At 37.2% G+C, this 21,040-nt stretch overlaps 1 protein-coding gene and 1 pseudogene across 1 annotated transcript; one reads left to right on the forward strand and one right to left on the reverse strand.

Moving 5' to 3' along the window:
- The first annotated feature begins 6,112 nt into the window (after positions 1-6,112).
- Positions 6,113-7,330, forward strand: LOC120166274 (guanine nucleotide-binding protein subunit gamma 3-like). The gene is made up of 4 exons (XM_039175574.1): positions 6,113-6,169; positions 6,259-6,303; positions 6,399-6,443; positions 6,577-7,330. Exons 2-4 carry the CDS (start codon positions 6,275-6,277, stop codon positions 7,193-7,195), a joined length of 693 nt encoding a protein of 230 aa, XP_039031505.1. The 5' UTR covers positions 6,113-6,169; positions 6,259-6,274; the 3' UTR covers positions 7,196-7,330.
- Positions 7,331-13,238: 5,908 nt separating this feature from the next.
- Positions 13,239-14,710, reverse strand: LOC120166287 (annotated as a pseudogene).
- Positions 14,711-21,040: the final 6,330 nt, after the last annotated feature.

A 21,040-nucleotide genomic window follows, 5' to 3' on the forward strand; every position in this document is an offset into this window, starting at 1 on the left:
CATTTTCTATTAAAAAATTAAGGATCGTCTGAGCTGATTATTAACATGTTGACTGAGATATGATATTCATTTGAGATTATGAGATCATATTTTATTATATCTCAACTGGCATGTTAGCGTACAACTCATAATACAATCTTTGTAACATAATGAATAGTAAGGTGGTCATTTTGTAATTTTTAATAGTCGAGTGATTCAACAAAGCAACTCCCTATAACTGAAAACTTTTAATAATTAAAATCTCAATAAAAATAATATTTTATAATCAGATGATTATTTGCGTACTTTACCCTAAATTATATTATTGTAGTAGTATTAGATTTGAGTTCATGTTATTAAAGCCTTACGTGAAAATAAAAAATAAAATAAAAATTCCATTACTATAATTGTCAGGCTAACATAGACCCCTCACACCTGGTTATGTGAAACATTGATTTGCTATTTGTAGTTTGTATGTGACAAAACCAAATACTTTTGCAATTACATGACATCATTTGCATACCATACAAAATAAATTAGGGTAAATTATATTCGGTGGCCATTGAATTTTAAGTTGGGTAAATTACACCAATCATCACTTAACTTTACTTTCTCTCCTATTTACTCATTATAATTTAAATTCGTTCAATTTTCTCACTCAATTTAATACATTTAGCATTTTTTATCACTCAGTCGTTAAATATTTAACGGTATTAAAATGGAGTCATTTTAGGAAAAATAAAATTTTTACCAAAACGATGTCGTTTTGCATCTATATAGCAACTTATTTATAACATCGTTTGGTAAGAAAACGTTTGAGTGACCAAAAATGCTAATTATGTTAAATTTAGTGAGGAAATTAAACGGATTTAAAGTACAATGAGTGAAATAGGATAAAGAGTAAAGCTCGGTGATGATTGATTAATTTACCCTTTTAAGTTTTGTATTAGTTTTATCATTCAATTTTGAAATATTTCAAAATTAACATTAAACTTTGATTTTGGGTTCAATTAAAGTACTCAGTATAAAAATTAACATAATAATTTTAAGGGTAAATTATTTATTTAATACCTAAATTATCAATTTTAGTACCTAAACAATTAAATTTTTAAAACTGTACCTAAATTTTAGTATTTGTTTCATTTTAGTACCCTCATTCAAAATTTAACATTAAGTTTTCAAGAAAAAAAGAATGTTTAGGTACTAAAACGGACTAAAATTGATAATTTAGGTACTAATCGCGTTAAGTTTTTAACGGTGGTACTAAAATGAAATGAAAACTAAACGTTACATTACATATGCTTGTCAAAAAAATTGAAAGCTTATGTACTAAAATGAATTAAAACTGATAGTTTAAATAATAAATACTAGTTTTGTAACCCCCTAGACCCGGCCTATGCGTTTCGACTAAGTCTAGTGGATCACATTATGATTATTAAAGACATTTTTCGAAACTGTTATTCCATCAATATAAAATCACATTATAAATAACTTGAAATTATAAACAAATTATACTATCAAAATCCAACTCGTAAATATAGTACCAATAAATAATAATTTAATTTAAAACTTGTCTTCAAATTCAATATCACAATAAACCGAGCAGTATTAGCAAAAGAGTTATCATTATAAAATCCGATATTTTAAAATAAGGTCCATGTCACCAAAATAAAGTCAACTTGCCAGATAAAAACATTACAATTTGATTTACTTCAAGAGATATGTTGATCCTCCAAGTGCTCGAACCAAGGTATCTAACCAACAGTATCTGAAAGGGGAAAACATTTTCAAAAGGTGAGCTAGGCTCAGTGTGTCCCAACATTTCCATAAAATCACAATAGGTACAAATCATAGTCCAGTAATCTCACAAATTCGTAAAAGAGTTTAACTTTTTGAAAATCATAGTTTAAACCCTTTTTGGTACACCATCAGTAGTTCCCAAAAGTATTTTCCATATAGCTTACTTTATGCACATAGCAAAAAGAAAGCCGACTTAAGGATAGGCTATGAAGCTTGTATCCTTAAGCCCAAGTCAATAAGTCCATATAGCTTACCCTAAGCACACAGCAAAGGAAAGCCGACCTAATGAAACATCTTGGGCCCTCAAGAGTCACATTAGGCCCAGTTAGCTTGATCAGAGCTATTCCATCGTATTTCAATTCCAAAATTCAATTGCACCGTGACATAAATTCCATAAATCCAAAAACATGGTAATCATATACCATTTCAAAACAAAAATTAGATAGCAGCCATATTCCATAAATTGTCACATTAAATTGGTGCATCCATAAAACAATAGCCAATGAATTCGGTGTACCACATATTAAAACCAATAAAACAGTTCAATAATAAGTAGGGAACACACCTCGACAATAGGTTCAAATAGCAAATTTACTGATTGCTGGTTTCACCACGCTCTGCTACAATTTTCGAACGGGTGAATACTGGCACACGTGGTTTAACTGATCTAGAAGAGCTGGGTCGAGCTGTCGAACGATCCGGAGAGTCTCTTGTACCTTCAAACAATAATAATCTATCAGCCCCAAATCCTATTTAATTGTTCAAAGCTAGTCTTCTTAAGTATATAAGCATTTTTCGAGTTTGACTATCAATTTGGGGTATTTTGAGTTTGAATTTGGCCAAACGGATTGCGGAAACGGAATCAGGACGTCGAAAAATATAAAGTATGACTTTTCGGAAATTCAGATTCTTGGTCAAAGTCAAAGTCAACCACTTTGACCGTCGATTTGGAGACCTTCGGGTTTGAATTTAGCGAAAAGGACTGCGGAAATAGATTTGGCACGTCGAAAACTATCAGGATAGGTATACTCGGAAAAGATTTACGGTCGTTTAAGGGTCGGTCAAAGCCATTTTAAGTTTTAGTCAAAGAAAGTCAACGGTCAACGGTCACGGTCAACGGTCACGGTCAATGGTCAACGGTCGGTTTGGGTCAACGGTTGGGTCGGGTCAACAGTCGGGTTGGGTCAAACCGGTTCAGACCGGTCAAACCGGTTCAAAACTGGTCAAACCGGTTTTCCAGCAGCTCACTCTCCCTGCGGCGGCGCGTGCGGCGCGTGAACAGTTCCACGGTGTCGGAAAATTCCCGGAAAAATTTCTAAAAATTATTTTTAGCGATTCCGAGATACTTACAACGATCGGTTCAAATTTTTGAACGGCGGAGAGCTCGTATTTCAACTCGGCCGAATCTTTGACTGCTCCACCTCCTCACGCGCCGCCGTCTACGGCGAACAAGGTTGACACCGGCGGACTCGAAACGACACAAGGAACACGATGATGCAGGAGGTGTCGTAAACGGAACAACGATCGGCGGTGAATTTAAGTTTTTCCTGGCGATAGAGCTAAAAAAAACGACGATGCTTTGACTGAAAATTCCCGACGTTTGGCAGCGTTTCACTTCAATTAATTTGAAGGGTTTGTTCCTCGCTTGATGATGAACACAACGGTGGTTTCAATTTTACGATTGGACGTCGAACGGCGTCGGAATCGGGCTTGGAAGTAAGGGTACGAGAGAAGGAAAATTGAAACCACGCTTAAATTATAAGCCTGCCGACACTCCTTGGAGGAATTCAAGGCTTGGTCCCTGAATTTCCTTCAACTTATAAAATGGCCTATAACTTTTCATAAATTTTAGTTCAGTCATTAAATTTCACAAATTTTCACAATTAACGTCCAATTTCAATTAAATATTTTTTTTGTAAATATTCGGGTTGTTACAAGTTTACCCTAATTTTAATGTTAATGCAGAAGTTGATTAAGTGAATCAATTGACTGTTCACTAAGTCAATGTACCTAAGTTTGGTTTGAGTTAAAAAAAATACTATATATGATATCTATAATATATCATATTACTCAAATAAAACAGTTATAAATTTCATTAATAAGAAAATCAATATTTTAACTGATTTCATCATATGAATTATAAATCAATCTCAAACTATTTACTATGTTGATATTGCTTTTTTTCCGTCCATGGTTGTTTTTGTTTATATCTACCATTTTTCAGTTCTTTAGTGAATTTTCTAAAATATTTTTTATATGGTTATATTTTACTATTTAGTGATTAGTTTGTACAACCTAAAATATATAGGAGAATGCTACATTGATTTGACAAGTATATTTTAGTTTGATAAACTATTTTATAATATCATTATATTTTTTTCTTTACTTAATCAAACTAATAGTTATTTTAGTCAATAAAAAATTATTAGTTGAAAATATATTTACTAATCAATTAATTGTCAATAAATAAGATTAACTGGAATAATAGTCAAATATTATTAATTTAAATTTAAATTAATGTCTAACAATAATATAAATTAAAAAAGTCAAATCGATTGTTGTTGTACAAACTTGAATTATTAAATGAATAAAATCAGAGTACGTAGTTGTTTGGGTGAGTTGGTCCGTGAGTTTATTGAATGCTACAAAATCACAACTTCAACTCAAACTCAATAATTGACCGAATCAAACTCAACTTTTTTTTATCGAGTTCATCTCTTTTACGTCAATATTGTTCCTCAACTTTCTTCTTCTCAAAGTGAGGGTTCTTCGATGTGGAAAATGCAACAAATAACCCCAAAAATCACACCTTTTTTATATAAAAAAGTAATGTTTAATGTATCTCTCTTCCTACGCAGGTCGGCAGGTGTCACGTGCGATCTGAGGTAGTACATCGTGCTGTTCGTTTCTCTGCCTTCTGCTGCAACTCTGCACCCCAACCCACCACATAGATTCACATACCCCAAATTATTCCAAATTTTAACCACCCTAATCACTGTTTCCATGTGTTTAAAACTGTTAAAACAGTAGTTCTTAAGTGTTAAATCGTCATAAAAGATAAGTTTAAGCCTTAATCCACGGGGTACTTGGTATTTGCTTGCCATTAGTGCAAGAAAAACTGGGAAATTTTCACCACCCAAACCCCAACAAGTTTAAAACACACTGGGAAATTTACCTAAAAGACTGAAACGTTAGCTTAAACTTCGTTCGTACAAGAAAGTTGCAGCCTTTTTTTTGACAGCCGTCTTTACGATATTCCTATTCTCGTTATTACCATGCACAAAGGTTATTGTGTTGTCAATCCAGAAAGATCATCAGATCATTGTTCTCTTCTTCTTCCCCTCTCCGCCACTCACTCTATTTGATTTCTTCTATTAATGATGACTCGCTGTTTGCCCTCATTATGCCATTAGTTTCCCCTTTGATTATCTCTTGCTCCTTCAACTTTAAATACAAATTGCACCAATTCGCATTCATTGCTTTGTACCACCCCTGTTTTGCTGTTTTCAGCTTCTGGTTAATCTTTTAAGCTCTGGGTCGTAATTATCCCTGTCAGACACGCTTAACTACTGCCTCTGCCCCTGTCATACACCCCTCTTTCTTTCAGCACCTCCATTTACCTACCGCTTCCTTCTTCTTCCTCCTCTTTTATTTCACTGGTTTAAAAGGGTTCCTTTGTTTACTCACCATTTCTGGGTACTTCGCTGTTTTTTTTTGCTTCGTTTTCTTGGTGGACTTAGATTACGTAAAAAACACTAAAGCCATCGGTTTTTCGTTTTGTTCGGTGGTGACCGGAGATTCAAAGGACAGCAATGGCTGTCAGGTCGGATGGGTCTACTTCGTCTCTCCGGTCTCTGCCTCCACCACGTCCGAAATCGCCACCGGAGTATCCTGATTTGCATGGGAAACGAAAGGAAACGGCTAAGATTCAGATGCTTGAGAGAGAGATTAGTTCCTTGAGGTGTGTTTAAATTGATTTGGTGTTTTTCAGTTTCAATATTATTATCATGCTTTTGCTTAAAATGTTATGTTTTTTGTAAATGGATTAGGATAAAAATATATACTTTATATGTTCCTGTTAGTGCAAATTGAAAGTAAATATTCACAATCCAACTGCATGGAAAATTTTATTATTAATTCATTCGAACCGATTGACACATTCGGATATGGCTAAAAAATTAAATCTTTTATAAAAACCAGAACATAATTCTTGCTCATCTTTGAATTTGTAAATTATGACCTGAATGAAGAACGGACCTTTGTTTTATCAATGGAAAACATCCTTTGTGCCCTGTATTTGCATTGTAAAATGTTGCTGATGATTTCACTCGGAGCAGGAAGAGTTGAAATCCGTCCAAGGTCTCCAACCGGCTTCGAGATACTGCAAAGAGTATGTGAAGTTTTTCAGTTGGCACCTAGTTCATCTGTTAAAGAGTATGTGAATTTCTACAATACTAAAAATTTTCTTCTTCATTTCAGGGTTACAGATTTTGTGATGGCAAAATCTGATCCTCTAACACCTACGTAAGAGTTAAAAATGTTGCTAGTTTTCAACAATTTTCGTGTAATATGTAGAGGATTTAAGCCCTTACGGTTTATATTTATGTTCTTTGAAGCAGAAGCCGGAAGAATCGAAAGTCATGTCGGTTTTGGAAGTGGCTTTGGTATCAATTTCTTGTGCTTCTGGTTTATGTTTATTCTTTAATTAGTTGGTATTTATGTATACACCATGGCTACTGCAAACTTGTGGTTTCTCTACTTATCCCACTTTATGATATTAATTCCGTCTTTTTGCAGCCAAATTCCCTGCTTTAACTTGTCATGGATCTGCTGTTGCTGCTATTCCGGGTGCTCTTCCCATCTGAAGTGTTCGCAATGCTGTGACAGTGATTTATGCAACTGCGGCTCATGCATTTGCAACTTATGTAAATTCAGGCCCTGCAAATGCACCTCATTTGACCCGAGTTCATGCAAGTGCCGCTCATTGGACTGCTGCTCCTGTAAATGTAGCTTGTGCGACTGCAGTTCATGTAAATGCAGCACCTTCTGCAATTGCAGTTCGGGTAAATGCAACTTGTGTGACTGCAGTTCATGTAAGTGCAGCTCATGCGACTGCTGTTCGTGCTCAAGCTGCTGCACAATCCCGAAATCACGATGTACGTGCAGCTCATGCGACTGCTGTTTGTGTTCAAGCTGCTGCACAATCCCAAAATCACGATGTAAGTGCAGCTCATGCGACTTCTGTTCGTGTTCAAGCTGCTGCACAATCCCGAAATGGCAATGTAAGTGCTGCTCATGCAGCTGCTGTTCATGTTCGAGCTGTTGCACGATCCCGAAATGGCAATGCTTCTCGTGTCCTAAATCCAGTTGCTGCAGAAAGGTCTCATGCAGCAGCCAAAACTGCGGCATTTTTTAATTCCCTTCCTGCACAGATTATTTTTGCTGCAGATGCAAATGTTGTCCTAAATGTCCAAAGGTAACCCTTTGCTGCAACTGTACAAAAATCTGCTGTAATCCTTGCTGCCTGTTATTCTAATATATTTCTGCATTTTCGGGTTCATAGTATGGTATGAATTATTGAATCAATCCCAAAATTTGTTGGGACTTCAAAAACCCAGATTTAATCTGGAATTGCAGGAGCAGACCACATTTCTAATCTGTCATTTTAGGATCACTCTGTTGGGTGAGAGTGAGAGAGTACGATGAACCTCTTTTTCAGGTCCCATAAATTCAAACCAGTGGACCTTCAAACTGGCAATTTCATCATGGGTGATGCAAATGAACTGAATTTGTAGATGGTTTCCATGGTTTCCTTTCTGCCTTTCAAAATCTCGACCAAATTATGTGGTTGAAACGTCTTTTCGATCAGTTCTTAAAAGATTTCCGTAACCCAGAATGCAATCCATGTTCATTCATTTCATTTTGTATGACGAAACATCAAAGTTTCAAAGATACCAGGGATTTTGACTGACACATGCTTTAGTGTGGTGTGTGTGTGTGTGTGTTTTTTGGGGGGGGGGGGGGGGGAAGCATAAGATTGAAACAATTTCAGTTGGTGAACAAGAAAAGATCTCTGCTAGGGGTCCTCCATCGTATGTACCCCCTCTTTTCTTTTCCTTGTATTGTGTGCTGCTTTGTCGAAATCCTCAATGAACCTTGAATGTACTTGTCGATGGTGGATGTTCATTTGTAGGGGAAATCTGTTAGGAAAATAAACCGAGTACAAGTAATTTCCCTATAACCAGATTAGTGAGAATGCGAAATAAAAGCGGAAAAATAATACCCGAAAATTGATAACGGAGTTCAGCCAATTGTGCTTACGTCTCCGGGCTGCTGCAGATCTTTTACTAAGAGAGAAAATTTACAGGTGTTTACAAAACACTCACTACTCACAAGAAAGCTCTCTAGTATAGGAAGAAAGAAATGTTTTGGGATGATTTTGAAGCTAAATGGGTAAGGGTATTTATAGTAGAAACTTAGGGACTAATCTTTGAAAATACCCTAAAGTGCAATGACTAAAGTGAATTTACCCATTCCTATTTTCAACAAACATCTACCAAAATTTTACCAAACTTTGAAAAACATTTTTCAAAGAAACATTTACCAAACTTTGAAAAAACATTTTCCAAAGTTGGTTGCCAAACTTTGAAACTTTTAACAATCTCCCACTTGAAGACTGATTTTAATATGTCTTCACACCTCGATCAATGCAGCAGCATGTCTGGTCTTGTTATTCTAGCATGCCAACTGAAGCTGAACACAACTTCAGTTTGTCCGTAGTCACCGTCTTTGTCAACATGTCTGCCGGATTTTGAGCTCCACTAATCTTTTCAAGTTTCAAAATCCCATCTTCCAGAAGAGACCGGATAAAATGATATCTCAATTGTATGTGCTTTGTCCTGGAATGAAAAGACAGATTCTTTGCTAGATGGATAGCACTTTGACTGTCGCAATACAAGATATTGTTTTCTTGTTTCTTGCCTAACTCTTCCAAGAAACTTTGGAGCCAAACCATCTCCTTGCTGGCTTCCGTAACAGCGACATATTCTGCTTCAGTTGTGGAGAGAGCAACTATCTTCTGTAGTTGAGAAACCCAACTCACTGCAGTTCCTCCTAGAGTATAGACATACCCTGTAGTGCTCCTTCTGATGTCGACATTTCCGGCTAAGTCAGTATCTACATAGCCTGTCAGTATCATATCTCCACCTTTGAAACAAAGTGATTTGTTTGTGGTACCCCGAAGATATCTGAGGATCCATTTGACTGCTTCCCAGTGTACCTTGCCCGGATTATTCATGTACCTGCTAACAGCTCCCACTGCATGAGCAATATCTGGTCTGGTACAAACCATGGCATACATCAGACTTCCAATTGCTGAGGCATACGACACCTTCACCATGTGTGCACGTTCTTCCTCCGTCTTTGGTGATTGGTCTTTGGAGAGTCTGAAATGAACACCTAAAGGTGTACTTACTGGTTTAGCATCTTGCATGTTGAACCTGGAGAGTACTTTGTTGATGTACTCAGCCTGCGATAACATCAAAGTCCCCGACTTTGTGTCTCTCTTGATCCTCATCCCAAGAATCTGCTTTGCAGCGCCCAGATCCTTCATAGCAAACTGCTTCGACAATTTTTGCTTCAAGTTTATGATCTCTTGCATGTTTGAGCCTGCAACGAGCATGTCATCAACGTACAACAATAAAATAATGAAACTATTGTCGAACCTCTTGATGTAGCAACAATGATCTGCTTGGCATCTGGTAAAACCACTGCTACTCATGAAACTATCGAACTTCTTGTACCACTGTCTAGGAGCTTGTTTTAAACCATACAAGCTCTTCTTCAACCTGCATACCAGGTTTTTCTTGCCTGCCTCTATGAAGCCTTCTGGCTGCCTCATATAGATCTCTTCCTCCAAATCACCATGAAGGAAAGTTGTCTTTACATCTAACTGCTCGAGATGTAAATTCTCCGCAGCTACAATTTTCAACACCAGTCTGATTGTAGACAGTTTTACGACTGGAGAGAAAATTTCATTGTAGTCAATACCTTCTTTTTGCTGAAAACCTTTGACAACCAATCTTGCTTTGTAGCGTTTTCCCATCATGTTCTTCTTTGATCCTGTAAATCCACTTGTTATGGAGCGCTTTCTTGCCTGGTGGTAATTCAGCTAATTCCCACGTCTGATTTGACATAAGCGAGTCCATCTCATCTTTCATGGAAGACTCCCACTTGACTGAATCCTCCACCTGCATTGCTTCATCATAACACTCTGGTTCACCATTGTCAGTCAGCAACAAATAGTGCAAAGAAGGCGAATACCGTTGGGTTGGTTTAGGAATTCTGGAGGAGCGTCTCAGTTCTGGTGTGTGTGGTTCTTCTTGAACTGCTTCAGGATTGATCTGAACATCATTTCCAGAAATATCCTCGAACTCAGCAAATTCCTTTGTTTCAGCTTCGGTATTACTTGATTCTGCGGTTGACCTATCTTTGTACATCACATTTTCATTGAAAATGACGTCTCTGCTTCTGACGATCTTTCGATTTTCGTAGTCCCAAAACCGGTAACCGAACTCATCACCACCGTAACCAACAAAGACGCATTTGTTGGACTTGGCATCAAGTTTACTTCTTTCAGCAGAGTTTATGTGTACATAAGAAATACAACCAAACACTCTTAAGTGTGAAAGGTTTATTTCTTTCTTGCTCCAAGCTTCCTCTGGTATTCCGCCATCCAAAGAAACTGAGGGCCCACGGTTGATCAGGTAAGCTGCAGTGTTGATATCTTCAGCCCATAGAAATTTGGGCAATCCGGCATGTATCCTCATGCTTCTGGCACGTTCATTCAGAGTTCTGTTCATGCGCTCTGCTACGCCATTCTGCTGCGGTGTTATGGGAACTGTTGTCTCCATCTTGATCCCATTGTTTGCGCAGAAATCTCTGAAACTACTGTCTCTGTACTCTCCTCCATTGTCAGACCTCAACCGCTTGACTTTCAAACCAGTCTCATTTTACACCATGGCCTTCCATTTTCTGAAGGTATCAAAGACTTCTGATTTCTTCTTCAGAAAATAAACCCACACCTTCCTTGTTGAATCATCGATGAAGGTGACATAATATAGTGAGCCTGCAAGAGATGGAACAGGGGATGGTCCCCATACATCAGTATGAACCAATTCTAACCTTTCTGCCTTGGGAGTCTTGCCAATCTTTGTAAAACTGACTTTCTTTTGTTTTCCAAAGATGCAATCCTCGTATAGTCCGACATCTACATTCTTTAGATCCGGCAGCTTCCCTTTTGACAAAAGTATCTTCATTCCTTTCTCGCTCATATGGCCGAGCCTTTGGTGCCATAGGTTTGATTTTCCATCAGCATCTGCTACTGGAATGATATTCTCTAAATTTGAGGTTACATAGAGAGTACCGGTCTTCTTACCACGAGCAATGACGAGTGCTCCTTTGGTAATCTTCCATTCACAGCCTGAAAAAGTTGTACTATATCCTTCTCCATCAAGCTGCCCAACAGAAATCAGATTTCTTTTGAGGCCAGGAATATGTCTCACTCCTGTCAGCTTCCAGGTGGTCTGGTTTGGCAGCTTTAGTCGGATGTCTCCTTTTCCGACGATCTTCAAGGTTTCATCATCAACTAGATGAACCTTCCCAAAATCACCACTGACATAGTTCTCCATGATTTCTCGGCATGGGGTGGAGTGGAAAGATGCCCCTGAATCCAAGATCCATGATTCAATCGGACTGTTGACGCTTAAAATCATGGCATCACCTGTCTCCTCCGTCATGTTGGCAGATTCCTGTGCGCCGGTATTTTTCTTCGGTGCTCGGCAATCTCTTTTGAAGTGACCTTTTTTGCAGCAATTATAACAGGTAAAATCTTTATTTCCTGTTCTTGATTTGCCCCTTCTAGATTTTGATCTGCCACGATTTGAATTTCTTTCTGAAGTTCTCCCTCTAGATTCCGTGTGTAAGGCTGAGGAGGTTGATGCTTCACCCGATTCTCTTCGTCGAATTTCTTCACTCAATACCAGATCCCGAACATCGTCGAATTTTAATTTGCTGTTTCCCGACGAACTGCTGACTGCTGTAACAGTAGCATTCCAACTGTCTGGTAGAGATGATAAGAGAATTAAAGCTCGAACTTCATCATCGAACTCAATTTCCACTGAACTCAACTTGGTTGTGATTGTGTTGAGTTCATTTAGGTGTTGTGCCACCGATGCCCCTTCCGCCATCCGCAAATTGAATAATCGCCTCATCAAATGAACTTTGTTTGAGGCCGATGGCTTCTCGTACATACTGGAGAGAGCCGCCATAAGACCCGCCGTGGTCTTTTCCTTTGCTATGTTAAAAGCAACATTGCAGGATAACGTCAGTCGGATAACTCCGAGGGCTTGTCTGTCGAGAATAGCCCAATCTTCATCCTTCATGCCCTCTGGTTGCTTTCCTGAGAGAGGTTAATATAGATTTTTCTGGTACAAAAAATCTTCAATCTGCATCTTCCAAAAGCCAAAGTCCGCACCATCGAACTTTTCAATTTTCACCTTCCCTTCGTCTGCAGTCATCGCTCTCACTCGAATCTGGCTTCGTTTGGATCGTTTCTGACAATTCTTGCGAATCACCGTGTATTAGAACACCACCGTCGACAAACTCGTATCGCCGACCGAATTTCACTATTCACAAAATTCACTATTCACGTGAATAGTAATGAATAGTAACCTCGCAGAAAATTTGACAAAATTCACAACCAAAAGATCTGATACCAGTTGTTAGGAAAATAAACCGAGTACAAGTAATTTCCCTATAACCAGATTAGTGAGAATGCGAAATAAAAGCGGAAAAATAATACCCGAAAATTGATAACGGAGTTCAGCCAATTGTGCTTACGTCTCCGGGCTGCTGCAGATCTTTTACTAAGAGAGAAAATTTACAGGTGTTTACAAAACACTCACTACTCACAAGAAAGCTCTCTAGTATAGGAAGAAAGAAATGTTTTGGGATGATTTTGAAGCTAAATGGGTAAGGGTATTTATAGTAGAAACTTAGGGACTAATCTTTGAAAATACCCTAAAGTGCAATGACTAAAGTGAATTTACCCATTTCTATTTTCAACAAACATCTACCAAAATTTTACCAAACTTTGAAAAACATTTTTCAAAGAAACATTTACCAAACTTTGAAAAAACATTTTCCAAAGTTGGTTACCAAACTTTGAAACTTTTAACAAAATCTGTTACAATCAACTTCATCAAGCAATCTCCATAAAATAAACTCAAGTAAACAAATATTACAAACGACCCTGTTTTTGAAATGAGGGGCCTTGTTTACAACAAGTCAAATCTCAATCTTAATGACATTTTCAGGACTAGAGGGGTCCTTTTGCACACCCGATTTCCTGGATGGAAACTAGTGCTGAGCGAGGCTTGTTAACGGGTGAAAAGAAGTAAGAATTAACAAACTTGTCAATCGCTCAATTCTGTCCACGAGAATGAAACTGAGCTTTTAACTTGGTTTCGAGCATTGCCCCACACTATTGAAACAAATTCTGGTTTAGCCATTGGGTTTGTCCCTCTTTTGGCTACAAAAGTGACGGTATATCTCTTCTTTTCCCCCACGGTTCTAAATGTGAGTGTCCTCGGCCTAACTGAGATCCCAACTGTCGATGGTCCATTGACTGTTACTTTGTATACGGAACAAGACTGAGAACGATGGGTAGTTGAGTTCACCGGGGTCATTGAATTTCCTCCAACATGTAAAGTTGGGCCGCTTCACTATGGTCTTGACATGATCGATGGTGTAGCCGAGTGAGCACAAAAATGTAATGTATTCATCGGTGAAGATATCGTACACTAGGCCGGGTGAAGGAGCTTTCTGGGGATCAACATGGCCAGCACCATGAGCCCATGGGTTCGAAAATGAACCATTGGCAGCATCGCGGAGAGACGAGTTAGTGTTGTCTTGGGTGTAGGCCGTGGTCATAAGAGCCGATTTTATCGCACTTGGGCTCCATTCCGGATGAGCTGCCTTGATCAATGCTGCTAGCCCACTGATGTGTGGGCACGACATTGATGTACCTAAAGCAACAAACAGAAGCATGATAAATAACTAAACAAAATAATAGAAGTCGAATGCGTATTACACGAGTATATCTAAATATTTATAGACAAATATTGTCAGATTATTCCTACTAATGGTATTTTGTTTATGAAAATAACTCTGTTGGACATAAAGACGAACAGATTATGGGTAAAATGCAAGAGATATAGCCGTTAGGCAATACCCGACATGATGTTGAACATGGTCTTCCTCGTGTCCTTGGCCAGGCCGGTGGGACCAATGGCCTCGGACCAAGCAGCCAATATGTTGACTCCCGGTCCAATCACGTCTGGTTTCAAGATCTGCGGAGTCACTATATTTGGTCTGCGCGAACTAAATGCCGCAACAACCGGTGACGGTTTAACATCCAATACCGTGCCACCGAACACAAGGGCGGCCGTCGGCTTGGGATTGGACCGTGCGTATTCTCTAATGCAGATGGATCGATTCAAAGGTATAAGGCGAGACTTGTTGCCAAGAGGTTCTCGCAGGTACCAGGTCAAGATTTCCACGATACTTTTAGTCCAGTGATCAAGTCATCTACTGTTAATGTCGTTTTAGCGTTGGTAGCTCATAATAAGTGGACGTTGAGGCAGATTGATGTGAACAATACGTTTTTGAAAGACGATCTTCATGAGGAGGTCTTTATGGATCAGCCTCCTGGCTTTGAAAGGAAGGCTGCAGATGGATCGGGCCTGGTTTACAAGTTACAAAAGGCGCTATATGGTTTGAGACAGGCACCACGCAATTGGTATGCCAAATTGAGGGATTTCTTAAATGAAGCAAGTTTCAAGAGCTCACATGCAGATAGCTCTTTGTTCATTAAGAGTACCAAAGAACATGTCACGTATGTATTATGATATCATAGTGACTGGTAATGATCAAGATGAGGTAGAACAAGTAGTAAATCTTCTTGGCACCAAGTTTTCATTGAAGGACCTAGGGCAACTTGGTTTCTTCCTAGGTATCGAAGCAAAGCGAGTTGGCAGTGCAATTTTCTTAAGTCGGAAGAAGTTTGTGATGGAGCTTTTAGCCAAGAACGGTATGAATAATGCTGCATCGACTCCTACACCTATGATAGCCTCGCTCAGGCTCTCCAAGGATGCAGGAAGCCCTTTGACCGATGCGAAAGATTATCGGAGTTTGGTGGTGTAAACACTAATTTTTTTTTGTTACTATTTTTATTATTATTATTATTATTATTATTATATTATTATTATTATTATTAAATAAATATATATATATATATATACAAAGGCCAAGATCGGGGCCTGATCACGAGCTAGCCCAACAATAACCCTAAAACACAACTAGGGTTTCTTTCATCATCAGCCAGCCGTCCCAACCAATGGTCCAACATCCCAGTCGCCACCTCCAAGCTTCCAGAACATCCACGCGGCGCCACCTCCACATCCAGATGATGCCGACGCCTTGCTTCCACGACTCTGCCTCAAAGAATCCTCCAGGAGTGCCACGAAGCCACCCACGTTGAACTCTATGGTGAGTCACCACCATAGCTATGGTGACTCACCAGAAGTCCCCACTGGAACCGGTCTGAAGAACGTACCTCCATGGCTATAAAAGCCACCACACCTGCAAGAAAGAGGAAGACGGCAGGGAACGAAAAAAAAAACCAGACAAAGAAACAGAAAAAAAAAGAGAAGAACCACCAATAACAGATATCAACAAGAACAACGAACCCACAGCAGCCAATATAACGGAAAGAGAAGAAAAGAAGAGAGAACTTACTCCGTCATTAGAGGCTTTCGAAACGTCGCCGGAAACCTTTGAACTTCGAAGGTAAAATCCTAGATCTAGGAAATACTATGGGGTTGTAGGGGAAAAGGATACCAAATTTGACTTTAGGGTTAAAAGAGCTTTGATTTGGTATGGTTTTGTAAGTTCCGGCCACCACTCACGGTGGCCGGCGGTCGTGGTCGGCGCCGGAGCACGGCTGCCGGCCGATGTCTCTTCATCTCTATTTTAGAGAGATGGCAGAGAGAAATTTCATCTCTCTCAGTTAGAGAGAGAGATGAAAAAAAGAAAAATGAAATCATGGCCCTAAGGGCCGGCTTAAATAGGTATAAATACCCTCATCAAAACGACGCCGTTTTGGTGAGGGTATCTGTGTAATTTCACATATGGATAAACCCCATCCGCAGTTCATCATCTTTGTAACTTTACATTTTAGTCACTAAATCAATTTATAATCCTTTTAATTCGGTCCTTTAATTTTAGATTTATTTATTTTAGTCCTTTCTATTAAATAATATATTTAGGATAAATACGTATTTAGTCCTTTAGTTTTAATAAATAATATTTTAATCCTGAGAATTTATTTTAATCTAATATTCAAATTTTTTATAATTTTATTTTAGTCACCAAATTAATAAATAAGGAAAATAACATGTTTGATCCCTATAATTTTAAATAATTAATTATGAATTGGGTATTTAATTTTATTAGATTATAATTTAGTCCATAAGTTTAATATTTTCATTTATTTTACAAGCTTTATTATTTTTATACCATGTTTTAATTGTATTTTAAACATTATTTAATCATATGTTACCTTTATATATTTATGTTCATATATATTTAATTATCATTGCTATTATTATTATTATTCTTTATTAATTATGTCAATATATATAGTCTTATAAATATATATAATATTTATTTCTTTATTCTATTTTCCTATTTATAAATTTAATTTTATAAATTACTTTTAAGAAAAATAATCATATTTTGATATTTATTTATTTTTTAATATCAAAGAAAAAAGTTGTCTTAAGGTACCTAGAAGCTCTTTTCTGATATTTTTGAATAAATAAATATCTTACTATATTAAAATAAAATGTTTTTGATATTTATTTTTAAATATTAAAGAAAAGAGCTGTCTTAAAGCACCTAGAAGTCCTTTTCTGATATTTTTTAATATTTTTTTATATAATTTTGAAATAATAGGATTATAAATTAAATATATTTTGAATTTTTTTAATTTTTAATAATAGAGACAATTTATAATTAAAAAGTACCAATTTTGGGCGTTGTAGGGGTGCTAATCCTTCCCTAAACGTAATCGACCACGAATCCCTTTTTATTATTAAAAAGAACGAATTTTTGGTTATAAACGCAGATCAGTTCATTTTTTAATTGGTGTTTTCTTAAAACTCTTTTAAAAAAAATAATTTTTAGGTATTCGACCTACCTGACCCAAAAGGCCGATGGCGACTCCCAAATTATTTTCAAAACTATTTATTTACATCAATTTCTCGCCAAGTATAATATTTCGTGCCCTGACGAAATCCGGTTACGACAGCTTGGCGACTCTGCTGGGGACTGTCAAACTTTAAAATCAATTATAAATTGTCTCTATTAATTAGAAATTAAAAATTCATTTATTTAATTTTTAATTATTTTCTTTTAAATTTTTATTATTTATTATTTTTATATTAATATTGTTTTTTTATTCAGGTATTAATTATTTTATTTATCTGTTAGAGGTTTGAATATTTCTCCTCACACACAACACTTGCATTGCATAACATAAAGCTCTATAATTGAGTTTGTCCCTTTTAAGTGGGAGTGAAAGCGACGTTTTCGTGAGAATTTATTCTCCGTGTCAGACCTAGCAAGTAACTTTTGGGGTTCATATGCTCTATGTCTTCGTGAGAATTTATTCTCCGTGTCAGGTATAGAGAAATGTGTCCCCTCGAATTGAACTCAATCCGTTTAAGTCTGTAATGGACTAGGATTGAGGGTTGACAGCCCAAGGGGGCATCAACAAGGACAATTCGAGTACCTTTACTCTTAGAACTGAAACTCTGCATATAATAAACCCTAGAAATTCACCTAATCTAAGACAGTACTGAACCTCTATTCATAGGTGTACACCAAGGAGAAATAAGCTCTAGCTTTTAATTTATTTAATTTATTATTATTTTTTCTCCCTGAATAAATGCATGTGAACTAGAAATCATGCGGTTAGGTTAATTTTTCCAAACAAAGCATGGAACTAAAAAGCATGAGGTTAGGATTTATTATATACCATGATAAATAAATTTTTCTTTCAATTAGTTGGTATTAACCATTTTATTTTTTCTTATTTTCCCATGTATGTTATTTTTGCTCTAATTTGTTTAAATTATTTTCTTTGTTTGCATTGCATGATCATGACCAAAGGTGTTAACTGAAAAGACTGTTCATCAAATTAGAAAGAAGTCATAAATGGACAAAAAGTTCTATGATCAAACAAAATATGATGCGGCCAAAGAAAGACATTCTGAGGAAACTCCGAGGATAGAAGCAAGCTATGCACCCAAAGATCGTATGACCATTAAGGAGCAAGAGGAGATACGAGAAATAAGAGAGCAGATGTCCAAGATGATGGATAGAATATCTGTGTTGGCCAAAGGAAAAGAGATTCCAGCACAGAAAGAGAGAGAGCTCAATGAACCTAACTCTGCAGTTTCAGATACGCAAGGGATTTCGATTCCTAACCAATTAGAGAAATTACAGACAGTCATCATTCGTATTCACAAATCGTATGGAGATACCAAAGAAATGGTGACAACCGTACAAGCTCCCAGAGAAGAGAAGAAATCATGTAATCAGAAATCATCAAAGTTTGGTCTGCTCCCGATGTCTAAAACTCAGGTTCAATCCAAGACAAAAGGTGGTTCTCATCTTGATACTATCCCCATATCATATAAAGAGTTGTATGAAAAGCTACTTGAAGCACGAGAAGTGGATCCATATTATATAAAACCATTCCAACCTCCGTATCCAAATTGGTATGACATCAACGTTCATTGTGAATATCATGCCGGAGCTCAAGGACATACCATCGAGAATTGTCTTGCCTTCAAACGCCGAGTCCAAAGTCTTTTGGATCATGGAACTTTACAATTTATGGTAAATGATCGATCTAGTTTGGTAACTAAGGGTCCTGATAGATTAATACCAAAAGTCTTCAAATGTAAGAATATCAGTAGGGGCGCCCAAAGAGAAGAAGATTTGCTGTGGTTTGAAGCTCAAATACGTCATTTGAAGATTGAAAACGATAAATTGAACACCAAAATGGAAACCATACATGAAGACTTCCAGAAGGTCAGTCAAGCTTTTCAAAATGCTGGTATAGGAAACACCCCAGAAGAGTGGATATCAGGGGTCACTAAACTGAAAAAGAGTTGCAGCATACATGAAGATCTTCTCCAAAAACTTTTTGAACACAAATGTTCTCTCGCAAAGGAAAATGATCAACTCCAAGAATTAACATAGGAGATGAAAGAACCCCATAATGTCATGAAAGAAGCTGCAGTCCAGACAAGCAATATGGCCCATAAGCTGATAATCTAACTTGGTTTTAGAGAAGAAAATGGGAAAGTTATTCCCTATATGTAAAGTTTTGTTGAAGTTAGGATTAAAAGTTGTCCCCTACATGTAAAAGTTTTGTTTGATGTACTGAAGCTTTTGTGTTCAATGAAATCTGTTCTAAGATGATCACTCTTAAGTAACACCTTTTCATACATGCATTTACATTTTGTATCTGTGCATTTTCATTTTGTATTTTTATATCTTTGAATTGCACATTTTGCATTCTTATTTTTCATTTATGCATTTTTCACATTTTTATTTAAGTACTGTCATGTACTTTAATTATAAAAACATGTTAATAATTAATGAAAGGTTTTGTAACAGTAAAACCAAGGTCATTCATTCATATTACTTTATTGTCATCATGAAAACAATGGAGCAATCTTATGAGGGACTACGAGACCATTGGCCAGAACCATTGACAGGGTTACCTCGGGATACAAGGAAAGAAGTTTCAGATTCAGTACCAGATGGATCAGATCAAATTATCTAGAGAATGGAATCTGATAAAGAAGATACAACTGCTATAGAGAAATCGTGCTATCAGATTGAAGAGTCGAGAAAGATAACATACCCTGGGGCATCCCACTCAAACTCAAAGAATAGCCTCATTAATTATTCACAATATGAGGAGAAAGTCAAGAGAACAGAGAAAGCAATCAGAAACATGAAAGATGTTAGTGCCTACCACAAAGAATTAGAAGCAAGAGAGCTCAGCTTGATTCCAGATTTGATTATTCCCCATGAATTCAAAATGCCTGATTTTGAGAAATATGATGGCACCAGTTGTCCCTTAATCCATTTGAGAATGTTTTGCAGAAAAATGGAAGGATATTTGAGTTCTAATGATTTATTAATTCACTCTTTCCATGATAGTCTTGTTGGCCCAACAGTAGTATGGTACAATCAGTTGACCCAAGAACAGATCAAGAGATGGGTAGATCTAGCTGATGCATTTTTGAGACAATATCGATATGTTAAAGGCTTAGCTCCAACACGTATGGATCTTCGAAGAGTAAAGAAGAAAACCAATGAAAGATTTCAAGAATATGCCCTAAGATAGAGAGGAGTGGCAGCACAAGTTCAACATCCCATGTTAGAAGAAGAGATATCACGTATGTTTCGTGATTCCCTTCCCGCTCCTTTCCGCGAGTTGATGCATGCAAATCCGACAAAGGAATTCGAGAATCTTGTGACAACTGGAGATTTAATTGAGAATGTAATCAATGAAGAAAACCCAAAAGTCATATCCAAGAGCCCAACTGGTCAGAAAACAAAAGCTGATGATGTAAATGTATGTCGCATCCAGAATCCCCGCAACTGCAAAAGAAAAAGAGTAAGTAACTGTTCGGATCGACCAAAGAAAGTCATGCGATCAAGAAAAACTTTGGAAGTGTTCCAAACTTCCATTTTAGACTTGTATCCTCATTTGGTTAAAGGTCAATACATCACACCAAGACCAACTAAAGTGACACCAAACCCTTCTGCTCATAGCTATGATCAAGATAGAGTTTGTAATTTTCACTTGGGGGTATCTGGGCATTCTACAGGCAATTGTAGGTCACTGTTAAAGGAAATAGAGACGCTCGTCGATAAGGGAGTCTTGACACAAGAAATGATCAAGAAATGGGGAGCAAATAAGGATAAAAATCATGGGCCAAGTACATACCCAACAATAGAGGAGTGATGAGTCATGATAAATAAATAAGTGGAAGTGTTATCTACCACTATAGTACTTTTCTATTTTCAGCATCTTGTTTGAACTTGTTTTTTT

This window comes from Hibiscus syriacus, unplaced genomic scaffold, assembly GCF_006381635.1.
Source record: "Hibiscus syriacus cultivar Baekdansim isolate YM2019G1 unplaced genomic scaffold, ASM638163v2 tig00111634_pilon, whole genome shotgun sequence".
NCBI lineage: Eukaryota > Viridiplantae > Streptophyta > Magnoliopsida > Malvales > Malvaceae > Hibiscus > Hibiscus syriacus.